General features: G+C 41.1%; 1 protein-coding gene across 3 annotated transcripts in view; it reads right to left on the minus strand.

Annotated features, from left to right (window-relative positions):
• Positions 1 to 14,475, minus strand: part of MTAP (methylthioadenosine phosphorylase) — a 31,600-nt gene that overhangs the window by 5,648 nt on the left and 11,477 nt on the right. For all 3 annotated transcript variants that reach the window (XM_087741886.1, XM_087741884.1, XM_087741885.1), the window contains 4 exons: positions 12,281 to 12,448; positions 5,195 to 5,297; positions 1,384 to 1,623; positions 118 to 240 (listed from right to left, as the gene is read on the minus strand). In XM_087741886.1, coding sequence (XP_087598012.1) covers positions 118 to 240; positions 1,384 to 1,623; positions 5,195 to 5,297; positions 12,281 to 12,448 — 634 coding nt within the window. The remainder of the gene's footprint in view (positions 1 to 117; positions 241 to 1,383; positions 1,624 to 5,194; positions 5,298 to 12,280; positions 12,449 to 14,475) is intronic.

Here is a 14,475-nt window from a genome sequence, read left to right on the forward strand (position 1 = left end):
TATGCTCTAAGAAGTTATGATTTAAACAGAAACATCTTGGAACATACACCTATATTATGTATAAATATGCATACACTGTCCCTCCCCAATACTTATCAGCCTCATGTGCGTACTTACTTTCAGGGTGTGCAGGGTGTCGGTCCATTCCATGGAACCTATCTCAGGTATAGCAGTAAGGAGTATGCTAGTAGCCTTATTTGCATTCCCTTTCAGTGTCTTTAACACTTTATCCACTGAAACCTAGAAATACAATAAAACTGAGTGGTGTCTCTCAATTTTGATGGCACACATTTTGAATACCCAAGTAAGTTCATTTAACTCCTACATCTCTAAGTGAAAAGGTGAAGCCTTAAAATGCCACAATCCTTTCAGCCAGTGAAATCTTCTTTCCTCTGTGGGTGTATGTCTGATTGTATTTTACACAAATAGGAGAACTAAAGCAGATACATAATTTTGTACAGAGCTGCAGAAGAAAAAACACCAGACCAGTTACAGGAAGACAAGCTCACACACAGAGCTCATGAGCTTCATACACACCGACCCCCTGATTCAGACAAGAGAAGACAAAAGGTTTGCCAGTAGTGAGGCAAATTTATGAAAATGAATGACGTAGCAACAATTTATTCTGCTCTTACTTTCACAATCATTCATCCAGAATAACTCAGGGATACTGATGTTAAGTAAGAACAGACTCAGTTCAGTGTTGTGGTTTAACCCCAGCTTAACTAAGCACCACACAGCTGCTCGCTCAGTCCCCCCTGGTGGGAAGGGGGAGAGAATTGGAAGGGTAAAAGTGAGAAAACTCATGGCTTGAGATAACGACAGTTTAATAGGTAAAGCAAAATCTGTACATGCAAGTAAAGCAAAATAAGGAATTCATTCACTGTTTCCCATTGGCAGGCAGATGTTTTGCCATCTCCAGGAAAGCAGGGCTCCATCATGCATAACTGTTACTTGAGAAGACAAATGCCATCACTCTGAACGTCCCCCCCTTCCTCCTCCTTCCCCCAGCTTTATACGCTGAGCATGACATCATATGGTATGGAATAGCCCTTTGGTCAGTTGGGGTCAGCTGTCCTGGCTGTGTCCCCTCCCAGCTTCTTGTGCACCCCCAGCCTCCTCGCTGGTGGGGTGGGGTGAGAAGCAGAAAAGGCTTTGACTCTGTGTAAGCACCCCTCAGCAGTAACTAAACCATCCCTGTGTTATTGACACTGTTTCCAGCACAAACCCAAAACATAGCCCCATGCTACCTACCGTGAAGAAAATTAACTCTATCCCAGCCAAAACCAGCACATTCTGTATGTGATCTCTTATCAAAACCTACAGGTTCTCATACAGATCCCTCAGGACAAGACCCAGAGGAAAAAAAAAAGTTTCACTCACTGCTTCTTCATGTTCCTTCCAGGAGTCATAATCTGTTGCCATGGCAATACTAGCATAACTCATTCCAGCTTCTTTCGCAAGAATCACTTCAGGCACTGTGGTCATGTTGATAACATCAGCTCCCCAGCTGCGAAACATCAAGCTTTCTGCTCGAGAGCTGAAACGTGGGCCTTCGATTGTGATCATTGTCCCCTTGGAATGACACTGGAGCCCAAGCTTCTTGGCAGTCTCAATAAGAACCTGCAAAACATGCCAATATCAGGAAAAGAAAATAATTCCCCTGATGCACTGCTTTTGCATCCCATCAGAAAACTTACATACAGAAGAAATTAGCTTCATACAAAGCAGTTAAGCTTCACATGGCTACAGCTGTCCAAAACCAAGAATCAGTTTCAGTTTCCTCACCCAGCAAGAGAAATTAATAGTCCTACTAACAAGAACAATGTTGAACTCATCTGATTTTGTTAGTATCAGTTGGATTACTGTTTCCAATGCAGACCAAGAAGACTGGAAAACAGAAAATTTTTGCATGGTATTTAGGCTGTGCTTACATTGAGAACAGAATGGTGAAAATGCTCCACTCAGCGTTACATGACCACATGGTGGAGTTGAGCTGGTGAGAACAGAAATAGGAAATTTACTTTTTGAAAGTAAAACTTTACAAGCATATACTTCAAAGAGTACCCTGGGAATCTGTAGAGAAATTATTACCACATTTTCCCATGCCAGTAACTGAGCTGTACACTTTACATATACCATGTACTTCACATCAGTCTTTACAGTTCCAACTAGGACCTTGTATATGGCAGAATCATCATGACCTTCTCTCTTGGTAAATGGCCTGGGTAACACCAGTTGATAGAGTAGGAGTAAGAGTGCACCAGCATGCGTAAATGGGACTAGGACACCCATAACGGTCCTGAGTAGGAAGGGGAAAGTAACTATGATGACATCTGTTTCAAATGACCATCAAGAGAAAATAAAAGTTTGAAAAGAAGTACAAAAGCAGCATGAAAAATTGTGACAGGACAGGAGACACCTTCATAACACAGTGGCAGTGAAAACCTAGTCTCAGACCACTAGAAGCTGCCGTGTCAGGATCATGACCTTCACACAGGCCAGGTGGAGCAGCCTCCCTGCAAAATGCTGTGAGAAGCCTGCACTCCAGCTGGTTGGCTGACCCACCACACATGGGTGCAACAAGCAGCGACACCTTGAGTGTGCTGCGTGACCTTGTGGGGTGCCTCCTCGCCGGCATGTGGATCAGTGGATGGTGTGGAGCAGCACAAGCACACATAAAGCTGGAGTACCCACATCTCCCACTACAGATGCGTGTAAACAGGTAAACCTGCACTCCTAGAAGAGGGTGGGTGTGCACATAACTCACGTGTGCTGGGGAAGGGTATTTGTGCATACAACCACGTGAATATGCATGTAAGGGTAAAGCAGAGCTTCTGGGGGTTAGCCACAGAAGGACACTTAGACATTTGTAGGTGTTTATTAGCATGCTGTAAGTTAACCTAATATTAATCACACCTAATATTGTGATTTATTGCTGATATTAATTCTGAATATATGATTTACCGATTGCCAGTTAATTACACATCGTTAATAAATCAATAGACAACTTCAGTTGTGATTTGACTTAAACCACAGTTTAGCAGTATTTCCCCAAAAATCTTTACAAAACTTCAACTTTACTCCCTATAAGATGTTGCAGTGAGCCCAAGGTTTTGAAAGCAGTAATAACCAAGGCGCCCTACATTATTCAAAAGGAGAAAAGATAAACTGCTTTAATATTCTCATTTAATTTACAGTGCATAAACCAAATAAAACAGAGTATTTTAACTTATTTGCACAAATGCAATTTAATATAAAGTTTTAATATAGAGTTTTCAGATGCAAAGTTCCTTAATTAGCCTATTACATTAACAGTTTTGGCTTTATTATTATTGCATTTATCTATGAAATTCCCCTCAATTAGGACAAAGTGGGCTGAAATGATTCAAACAATTTTGAGGGATTGTTCCAGGAAAAAAGTTTAAGTCACTTTTATCTGGTATTTTCAAATGAAGTGAAAGTATCCCTTTTCAGCCCTGCTAAGAGCTCAAAACCACATGTTCTTTAAAACATCTGTTAGGCTGATTAGAACACATAGGCTAATGAGATAATGATCACATGTGAGACTGGGAAGTACCTAAATGTTTTTTTCTCTGTTTTAAAAGGAGCATTTCTCTGTTGGCTTTTCAAAAAATGTAACATGCAAAGAACATTGTCTCTAGCTACTTAACAATCAAATGAAAACTAGCCTTGGTGTATGTTTCCTGCAACCTCAGGAAACAGCTTATGTGTATCTACTTACCTTTTTTAAAAAATGAGAGAGACAGTGTGAAGTACTGCCAATCACTCCTTGTATCTGTTGTGACATGACATCATGCTCAAAGTCAGTAAGCAACTATATGCCAACTAATCTTTGGTAAGAGCGTGTGGCTACGCTCTTGTTGCATGAAAAATGCAAAGTATTTTGCACAGTTTGCTGCTCAACAGAAGAAGGGCAAAAGCATGCACATGTATAATATGTAGTGGTTTCTTTCCTCATGAGATTTAAAATGTCTTTACTTCATTCCAAAACACCTTGATTCCCAGTGCACTGAAGCACTGTTCTACTAACAGTGCTGTGGACCTGCTGGTGGATATCTCGAAACCACGCTCTGGCCAATTAACAAAAATAGCCTTTAATGACACTGAAGTGAATGGGTGACAAGAGCAGAATAGCTCAGTAGTACAAATATTTGTAGATGCTCTGGGTACAGATTGGGCCACCTGCTTCACAATTCAGCTTTGTCCTGCTCAGTGCAGTAACTGACTGCACAGAAAGCAAGTCTCAGAGGGATATGACTGCTTCTGTAAGCATTCCTGCATCTCCGGAGAATGTACCTCCTTGCAGCTTCTGATCAGAGCACTCCACACCACCACCAAATGCGCAGTTCAATCTTCACCTTCCCTTTTCCTCAGGTCTAAGAATATGCTTAGGTGGCATATTTAATCACAGATACACTCCTCCCAGAAGCTTATAAAGGTGTTGAAAAACAGAGCAGTGTTTCACACTGCTTAGTCTAAGTGGTTTTGAAGCCCAAAAATCTTGAAGTGACAAAACTAAGAGCAACAGTTAAGAATAAAAGGCTACTGCACTCTGTTTCTATGTTTAACATCCTTTAAACTAAGCCTTGACTCTCCACCACCAGCCACTGCTACAATGCACAAAAGCACAAATACAATATTATAATTTCTGTGAATGCTGAAGTACTATTTATTTAATTTTTTGTATTAAGCACGTAGTGTGCCGCTACCATAGGTGCAGCTTTATTCAGAACAAAAAGGAACTAATTCTTAATTCTATCTTCCTGCTTTGTCCACTTTGTTGCTCTCTTGGCTTGTTACTTGATAAATAAAGATCTTCTGTCCTGTTATTAAGACCCTGGGGAAATCTAGGTTGCCAACTGACACCTTCTGCATACCTCCCTTAGGAGGACACAAGATCTTTTACTGCCCATGCCTTCCAAATGTTAACATTTTTCTTTAATACCATGACATACCTGAGAAACAGGAATAAAGAGGTGCAAGTTAGAAGGGACCTCAAGGATCATCTGCCCCAACCTTTCTTGGCAAAAGCACGGACTACACGAGATGGCCCAGCACCCTGTCCAGCTGAATTTTAAAAAAGTGTCCAGTGTTGGGGAATTAGATTACTGTATCATGAAAAAGTGCCATAAAAATAAAATTTCTAAATACTTTTACAGAATTCACTAACCTCTCTGGTTTTGGTGCAGAATGGCTCGGCCATTGGGATATGACATACTCCTGAAAGAGTGGAATGCTGCCCATCATATAAAGTACAATGTCTTTTAGTTGTCCTAGAAAAAACAAAAAACATGCTCAGAGAGAAGAACAGGGAGAAAACAGAAAAGAAAGCAAGAAATTTACACAAATCCAAAAACATAGCATTCCTGGGAGGGAACAAAAGTATCAATATGATATTAATGACCACCCGTAATCTTGTTTTGCCTCTGTACAAACCTTTCAGAATTGAGCTCGGTATAAAACTGGTACTCCAGTAGTGCACTGTCAATTAATCAGAGAAAATCTATTGTTAACAAGATACTGAAATGCTGATTTGTTCCTGACACAAGCAGCCACATTATGCTGCAATTCTACCCAGAAGAAATCAGCTAAATTTAATAATCAGGCAAGTAACGTCTGAAAAAAAGAGCACAGTAAGCTTTCAGGAAGGAAAGAAACCAAGTCCGAATTACCACAAAGCTAGTCAAAATAGAGCTTGTTCATATCATTGCATTCCTACAGTGAAAGGATGGGAATTTATAGGAACGGCTTCCTGAACAAAAGAGGTGTGAATTGATCCAGAAAAATGCTGGAACAGGATGTCTTCATATTCTCAGAAAGATTACACACATGCATTGACAGCTTCCAAGTAGAAGAATCCTTTTTCTCCCTTCTTTCAACTGAGAAACTGTTTCCTTGCATGGAAATGGTCAAATGTGCTGCAAAATTACCATCCAGCGTGCCATTTTGACAACTACTGGAACTGTTGCCCACTATCACTTTACCTTCAAATGCACTGCCTCAAGCTAATTCAGCCAACTGAATGGCGAAAACCCTCTGGAACAAAATCCTTTGAGACATGCCCTTCTTCCCCCCAGTGTGTCACATATTGTACTTTATAGGAGAAAAGTAAGGCAACAGCCAAATTCAACCCACAGTTAAAATACAAAATTTCCGCTGGTAACACTGTTTACAACAGTTCCCCACCCAAGTCACCAGCAAATATTTAAAAGAAGGTTTTAAATACAAGTCACATGTTAGAGTAGATTTGAAAAAACAAAAGAACCAATAGGGTAGCCTTAAGGATGAGATTATAAAATAGGAAAAGAGATCAGCAAATTAAAAACATATGCAAAATGGGATACAGCTGTTAAAATTGGTTGAAACACTAATATTAATTTTTCCTTTATGGGATACTGAAGAACTGCAAATAGCATGTATCTGATTGTACACACTTTTTTTCAGTGTCTGCTAATGAATTATTTAGAATTGGAGGAAATGGGAAAAGTCATAATCTATTTCCTGCATTATAGTACTTCAGATGTTGCTAGTCAGGACCTTTCCCTCAGAAAAGCCCTGAGGAAAGATCACATTATGTACAAATATTAATCTTTGACTTTTGGATACCCTATCTTCTTTGGAGAGAACGGCCACATCACTACATGGTCTAATAAAGAAATCCCACTATGTTTAGCACCATACATACAAACTTCATGGGAACAAGTAACAACGGTACGACCTATGGCTGCTCTGAGCAATGGACCACATGTGTTTGCACTCGAGTGCAACAATTTCTCTTCTGCATGGAAGGCTGCAACTCTGCAACAGCCATGGCTATTTGTTACGGGGCCAGCTGATGTGTCTGTATGTTGCTAGGCTTAGGGTGAGAATAAAGGCAGATTTGAACCCATCTCTGATTCTTGCTATCTATGAATGGGTGGCACAGAGGAATGCCTTTCAGCCTCTCCTCCTTTCTGTAGCCCTGCTACTCAAGTCAGGAGTTGGCCATCCTGATCTGTCCCACTCACCTGCCTGCAAGGTACAGGGCAGCAGCACATAGTTTTCACTGCTGCAATACCATTCCTCTGCATCCCTTGCAGAGAGAATGAAGGTTAGAGAATCACAGATGCTTTCCTTGCCTTACTCTCACAGAGACCAAGAGCCAGAGAGCAAATGACAGTACTGCCTAAGGCTCATCTCACTACAGGAGTTTCAAGACCTTTCCCATGTACCCTCATGAGTCCTTATGGAGCCAGAAGGAAACAAGAAATAAGGAACTCAACAGCCACTCTTCAAAGATAAAATCTGCTCCTTGGATCTCACAGTTTTAAATGTGGAGAAGTCCGCATGTCCTCCATCAGGAGAGCCTGCTTAACAACAGAGCACGACTGAATGTTATACAATTGCCTGATTGTTTACATTAAAACAGGAAGAAGTCACCAAGTGCCTGCCCAGAAACTAGCCACGCTATTTGTAGTAGAAGCGCACAATCCAGACGGATCAAGGACAGCATAAAGGGAAAGTACCAAGATGCTGCCCATGAGGGAGATCAGAAGCAGCACCTGAGAGCACTGGACTGGTAACTACAAGCAAGCAGCTAAGAGCTGGGGCTGCATAGCTCCTGCTGGCCATCTGACCTCTGTAGAGGAGAGCGCTCTACAGAGAACCCCCACGGGACCCTCATGCTGCCTCTGTGCCAAACAGTGGACAGTGGTACAGGAGAAAAAGGAATTCGCTCCCTGGGAAAGAGGCATGTATTTTTATACGCATAAACGCTTGCGTATCAAGCTCAAGACAACAGCGGTACTCATAGCACAAGCAAACCCTTGCACTGTTCCATAGTTTTGCCGTGCCTGCCTTGCCCTTACCGCTTTTTCAAATTCAAAGCTGCATGTACTGCAATTTTGAATGTGTGCCCAGAGTTTGTGCTCCCCACCCTGCAGCAATAGCCACACTTTTAAACAGACAGTAAGGTGGCTTTCACTCCTTCATTTTGATTTTATCACAGTAACACAAGATTTTCTGGCAATGCTGGCTATGACCGATGCTAGGAAGCAAAATCCAACTCAAATAAGTGAACAAATCAATCATTTATATCCGTGATGAACAGTCCTCTACCACTTGCACCATCACCTTCCCCTTTCTTCCAGTAGTGTTGAATTATCAGCAAGGTGTTAGTAATTAAAGAACAAAATGAAAATTCACACTGGCATCTGCTGTATGAAAAGCATCTCCACTTGCTCTGCCTCTTCAGGAACACTGAAAGAAAATTCTCCCGTGAAAAATTTTACGGTGTAACAATACTGTAGTAATTGTAGTGGTGCATGTGACACAAAGAATTCAAACAATAACGTTGGCAGCTGTTACAGGATTTCTTTTATGAAGCTATTTTCTGCATCTTCCCGACTGAGCTGAGTCATCTCAGTAAGCAGTCACCTTCTTACTCTTCTTTCCTAGCAAACACCAGCAGCAAACCAAACAGAAAGTATTAAAAAGCCCCTAATTAGCCTGATCCAGCCAAGTGACTAACAGCGCTGTAATAAACTAACAGGAGCCAAAGGCATAAAAAAAATTCTTCCAGATTTCAAAGAAGAGAACAACTGTTGTAGCCGATAACAGTACCTGTGGTTACTTTTGGATTTGGAAGTAGGGAGAACACCATGTAAATATTTTGGTACTTATTTAACAAAACGTATCTTTTATTGTTTAAACACACACACTAATAGATAAGCATGAAGAAAGCAGAGCTCTGTATATGAAAACAAACACCAGGAGTGCTAATGGTCTGTAGAATTAAGCTCTCAAAAGTCTGGAAATGCTATATAGTTCTAATTACACCTATTCAGTGTTCCTCACTATAAATCAAACCTATGCCCTAAACTAGGCAGAAATCCTACACAACTCCATATATTGAGACCCTGTCATTAACGCCACAGCGTGAATGCCCCAGGGGAGCAAATCACAGCTGCTGCCTACAGGTTTCTGCTCAATTCTAGCTCTTCTCCCATTCCCATTCACCGTTGTTTCTTCTTGCTTCATACCTGAACGGAGAATCATGATGTGCTCCCTACAGCCCAGATACCAAAAGGCCCCTGGACACCTAGAAGGCACTGATTTTAATGGCAGCTTGTGTAAATCCTTTCCATCCAGACCCGAGCCTGCCTCCTATGCACTCTCTGGCATGGGTCAATCACTATATAGAAGCCAGGGTACCTTTCAACAAAAATAACCAACTGTTTTTGCAGCTTTGACCAGTGCCTTCTTTCCAAGACGGCTGACATAGTTTGTTTGCAGGATGCTGATCCTTCATTAGAAAGTATTTCAGAAAAATTGCATCTTTTCAGACTTTGGTGGACAATCAATCTATTTTGTCCCATAAAAGTATCTTCCCATCAGCAGCATTGTTTTCACAATGATTTATGATGCATAATGTGATCACTCTTACAGATGATACACCCCTGTGAAAGGCAAAAATGCAGACCCGACCTCCAAAGAACCAGCAGTCTAACATCCCCTGGCAAAGACGATCAGGGAAAAGACTCACCACAGAAATCAAATTGTCAAATGAAACAGACTATTATGACTTGTCAGTTTTCTGAATTAAACGGCAAGCTAGTCATGATTTAAAAATCCATATTACATATTGTTTTCCACACTGAAACATTCTCATGTGCTTTTCTGAGAAGCTTCTTGTTTTCGTGAAGCCATGAAAGAAGTCCCCACAAGTCCCCACTCTTCTACATTGAAATGAAAACTTACCTGCCCAAATGAAACACTGCTCGTAAATGGGCTATGCCATTACTACTGGTGACCATCTGAATAAACTCTAAGTGAAGACACAGATCGCAGAATCACAGAATGGCTGAGGTTAGAAGAGACCCCTGGAGGTCATCTGGTCCAACCCCCTGCTCAAGCAGGGCCACCTAGAACTGGTTTCCCAGGATCCTGTCCAGGCGGCTTTTGAGTATCTCCAAGCAGGGAGACTCCACCACCTCTCTGGGCAACCTGTGCCAGTGCTCGGTCACCCTCACAGTGAAAAAGCATTCCCTAATGTTCAGAGGGAACCTCCTGTGTTTCAGTTTGTGCCCATTGCCTTTGGTCCTGTCACTGGGCACCACTGGAAAGAGCTTGGCGCCATCTTCCTTGCACCCTCCCTTCAGGTATTTATATACATTGACGAGATCTCCCTTGAGTCTTCAATTGTCCAGGCTGAACAGTCCCAGATCTCTCAGCCTTTCCTCATAGGAGAGATGCTCCAGCCCCTTCAGCATCTTCATGGCCCTTTGCTGGACTCTCTCCAGTATGTCCACGTAGCTCGTGCACTGGGGAGCCCAGAACCGGACACAGTATTCCAAGTGTGGCCTCACCAGTGCCGAGTAGACGGGAAGAAGGATCACCTCCCTCGACATGCTTGCAACACCCCTGCTCATGCAGCCCAAGATACTATTTGCCTTCTTTGCCGCAATGTAAATGATTCCTGTCCTTTCACTCATCTTCACATCAGATAAATATACTGATTTGTTCTATAACCTTTTTTTTTTTTTTTTCCTTCTTGCAAGGGACATGTTCTTAAAACCCAAACTTAACCATGCTGATTATTTCCTTTCCAGCTCAGAAGTTACGATGCAGACTGGCAAGTGCTGGGAAATTTAAAGCTGTGGGAGGAGATTAAGTAGCTTCAAAATGAATTGTTAATTTTGATAATGACATTTTGGATGAAGGATGGTCTCAGATTTCATATCTGGGTTCATTTCCTGGCTCTGTTAATGTCCTTCTGCCTGACCTCTGCAAGAGTTAGATTCTCCATACTTCCACCCCTCATCTGCAGCAGATAATAACACTGCAATCATTCCAACCATTTCTTGTTTAAAACTGCAGGCTCTCTGGGTAGCCAGAGGTTACTTCTAACCATTCACGCAATTCACAGCTTAGCACGGTTAGGCTCCCCTCACTGCTAGAAGATAATGCTGTCAAAATAACTGGTGCTTCACTCAGAGTCATCCAAACCATGTACCCACATATGTTTAATATTTTTTAAGATATTTAATATCTTTACATAAATCAATATCGATACTAAAATTACTCATTTCCAAGTACTACTGGCAGAATAAGGATGATTATGATTTAATCTGTATAAACAAAGTTATCAGCCTAAATACCTTTAGGTATTAAAATTAAAAAAAAAAAAAAAAAAAAGAAAAAGAAAAAAAAAAAGACCATTGTCAGCAATACAGATGCTCTCCACCCATAAATCAACTCCAGTATAACAGGAAGCAGTTTATGTGGGGCTTGCTCCTGCAGGGTACTTAGTCATTTAGATATACTGTACTTAAAACATACCCTCTTACAAGAAAAAGCATTTCAGTTACACACACAAAAGAATGTCAGTAAGTCAAAACTTGAACAGCACCGCACTGCAGAGAACAAACCTAGGTATATATGTTCAGTTAGCAATGAAATATTGCCAGCAGCTTCAGAAAAGCACAAAGAAGCTGCATAAACCATTCCAAACACTTAAAATTGTGTGGAGTATCAATAAGACTTCCAGATATAATACACCTATACGTAATACTAATAAAATTACCTCTTAAAATGTGCAACTATATTTTTGAAATATTTGGTGTAGTTGGTGATCTTTAGCTTCTTCCTCCCCCATTTGCTCGAATTTTTTTAAACATCAGATAATCAAGGAAGGGAGGACTGACTGGAGTACACACACTTTGGAAAAATTTTACTTCCTTATCATTTTAGCAAATCAAAAATGTTAGCATCTCTCCTTGTTTTAAAACAACCTCCTCTTTTTTCCCACTGTGTTGCATTTGATCTCTCTTCTGTAGAGCCTCATGATTACTGCATATATTTTCCTACTTGGCTCCTACTAAGCTTTCTTGCACCTCTCCATCTCATTTCAGATTCTTCTTAAAACTTGGAACAGCCTGTGCTCTTATCCATGTTCCTCCCCCACATCTGAGAATACGACACCTCTTCTCTTCAGAAGACTCCTCCCAAGGAGCTATACTTCAGTTCATTCAGGGCCCCAGTTCAAAGCCTGGTATTTCTTCTATGGCTGTTAGAACTGAAATTCTTGTAATGTCATTCCTCTTTCCTATCACAACCGCTTGTATGAATCTCACCTTTTCCCATAAGAACTGAGGTTATCACCTCATTCCACAAAAACCTAATTTAACATTAACATGCTATTATATGGTTTAACTCCACTTGTCCCCTTTTTTCTCCCTCAAAACTAAGAACACAATTAAGAACAAATGTTACTCACCTGTCAATGAACTGGTCAATTATCACAAGATCACCAGGCTGTATTTCCTCTCGTAATGAACCACAGGCAGTAGTCACCAGTAAATGCGAACAATTTTCTTCTTTTAATGCCCAGATATTGGCACGGTAATTGACATTTGATGGCATAATTGTATGATGCCTTCCATGTCTGCAAAGATACATGTTGCAAGAGAGTAAAATAAATCAGACAGAAATTGCCTTCCTTCTCCCAGATAAAGAGAATTCCAAGAAATGCAATTTCCCTAGCAACCTTGGAAGTGGAACTGATCATTTCAGCTACTTCTAGTGTAGCTTGTTTTCCTAATTGTATTAAGGTTCTCTCAGTATTTGATTTAAGTAGTAGTGGTGTAGTTCTCTTTTTAAATGCAAAATTTTTAAGTTCAAGACTGCAATGAAAAGAATCTTGAAAATACAATTGAAATATACTCTAGCAGCTTCAAGAGCACAAAAAGCAGTTTTCTCTGAATTTAATTCAGTTCCACAGACTCTGAAAATCCAGGTGTAGCAATTAAATCTTCCGTACACTACAACAAATTTGATGTGTGTGTATATATATTTGATGTAAGATGTATATACACCCCTACAAATTTTCTGCTTAGAAGTGGTTTGTATTCTCCCACCCAGAAAAGAGCAGCACATCACAGGAAATTAAAAACAAAAAGAACACACTGTTTAATCTGTCACCTTCCCAAAGAAAACAGTAGAATCATCACATTTTTCTCTTTGCTCTTAAAATAATCTGACAGCTTTCATAAATTAGAACGACTTCACACTGTTGCAGTACGTTTTTTCACCAAGAGAGGAAATACTTAGTCTTAGGAGCACAAGCTTTCGCATCATCTCTGTCATTGCTACAGAGGTATATCACTCACATAATGATTAAACACATCTGAAAATTATTTTCAGCCATGTAAGAGGCAAGAAGGAACTTAATTTCCCAATTGATTCTTTCACAGAGACCAAAAGGTCTTAAGAATTTGATCAACTGGGAATTGGGAGTTGCATACAACATGATCAAGCACTGTCAGGCAGGATTCCCATGTTGTCATTAGCATTTCTGACAAGCTACTAGGCATGTAGATTTATTGTTTCATGTTGCAGTTGTTGTCATAATCCTCTTCTAGAATATACATGCCTTTTTTTTTTTTAATCTGGCAATCACGAGCAACTCTGTTATTTTTCCTGAAACACAAAGTGCAGTTGCAGGTACCTTAGCCCCAAAAGTAAACTCACGGAGGTCGTACGTCAACAGTCATAAATCCCAGTGAGGATGTAAACCACAGCACAGTTGTTCAGCCATCCGTAGCCCAAGGCCTACTTCGATACCACACAGCTATGAGACCTTGGCTTAGCATTTCATTTGAGAAAATGAGAAAAATGTTGTCTGGGTGTAATAAGATACATGAGCAAAGTCCATGCAAGATAAGAAAAGTAAAACCACAGACAGAAGTGTAGTTGCAAAGATGGTAACAGTCAGCAGCTTAATGGAAAAATACTGGCATGAAAAGAATCGGGGCTCCGAGTGCACCACTGGGTGGTAATTGCCCTGGCCAGCCTCACCCTGGGCCTCCACCCAAACACCCAGTGCCCATGAGCCTAGGTGCTCCCGCCTCCAAGCTCCAGCCCCAGCCTTCACTCCTGGCCTGAGCTATGTCACAGGTGTGCCTGTCCCCAGCCCTGTCTCCTGGATGGCCTTCAGACCTATGCTGTAGTTTGCCTCCAGACCTGTCTTCTGGAGAGACTTTGGACATGCGCTGCAGCCTTGTCTCCAGCCTTGTCTCTGGCCCCCTCTCCTACTGCTCCTGCCTGTACTCCCCAGATGATTACTGGACTTGATTCATCACCTTGACTTGTCTGGAACTGCTGATGGGCCCTCTTATCAGCACCTGGCTCTGCCCATGGTGTTCGGATGCTGAGAAGTGTTAGTATTCTTATGTTTAATCTAGTAGCACATTGGTCCTAAATATCCATTGTTATGTTAGTGTGAAATTTCCATGCACTCACCTGTAGATCCTGCTTCCAGAGTCTCTTCCAAGCATGCTAAGAGCTGTCTGAATAAAAACAACCCCGGGAGGAAGAACTACATGGAATGCAGCCTCCTAAGCAATAACGGTACCAGCCAGAGGACTCAATAATCAAAGGGAATGATTTGGAAAAGTCTGCATTGGTACCAGA

The sequence above is a fragment of the Nipponia nippon genome, unplaced genomic scaffold (assembly GCF_047370975.1).
Source record: "Nipponia nippon isolate SJK-2023a ecotype South Korea unplaced genomic scaffold, ASM4737097v1 scaffold_8, whole genome shotgun sequence".
Taxonomy (NCBI): Eukaryota; Metazoa; Chordata; class Aves; order Pelecaniformes; family Threskiornithidae; genus Nipponia; species Nipponia nippon.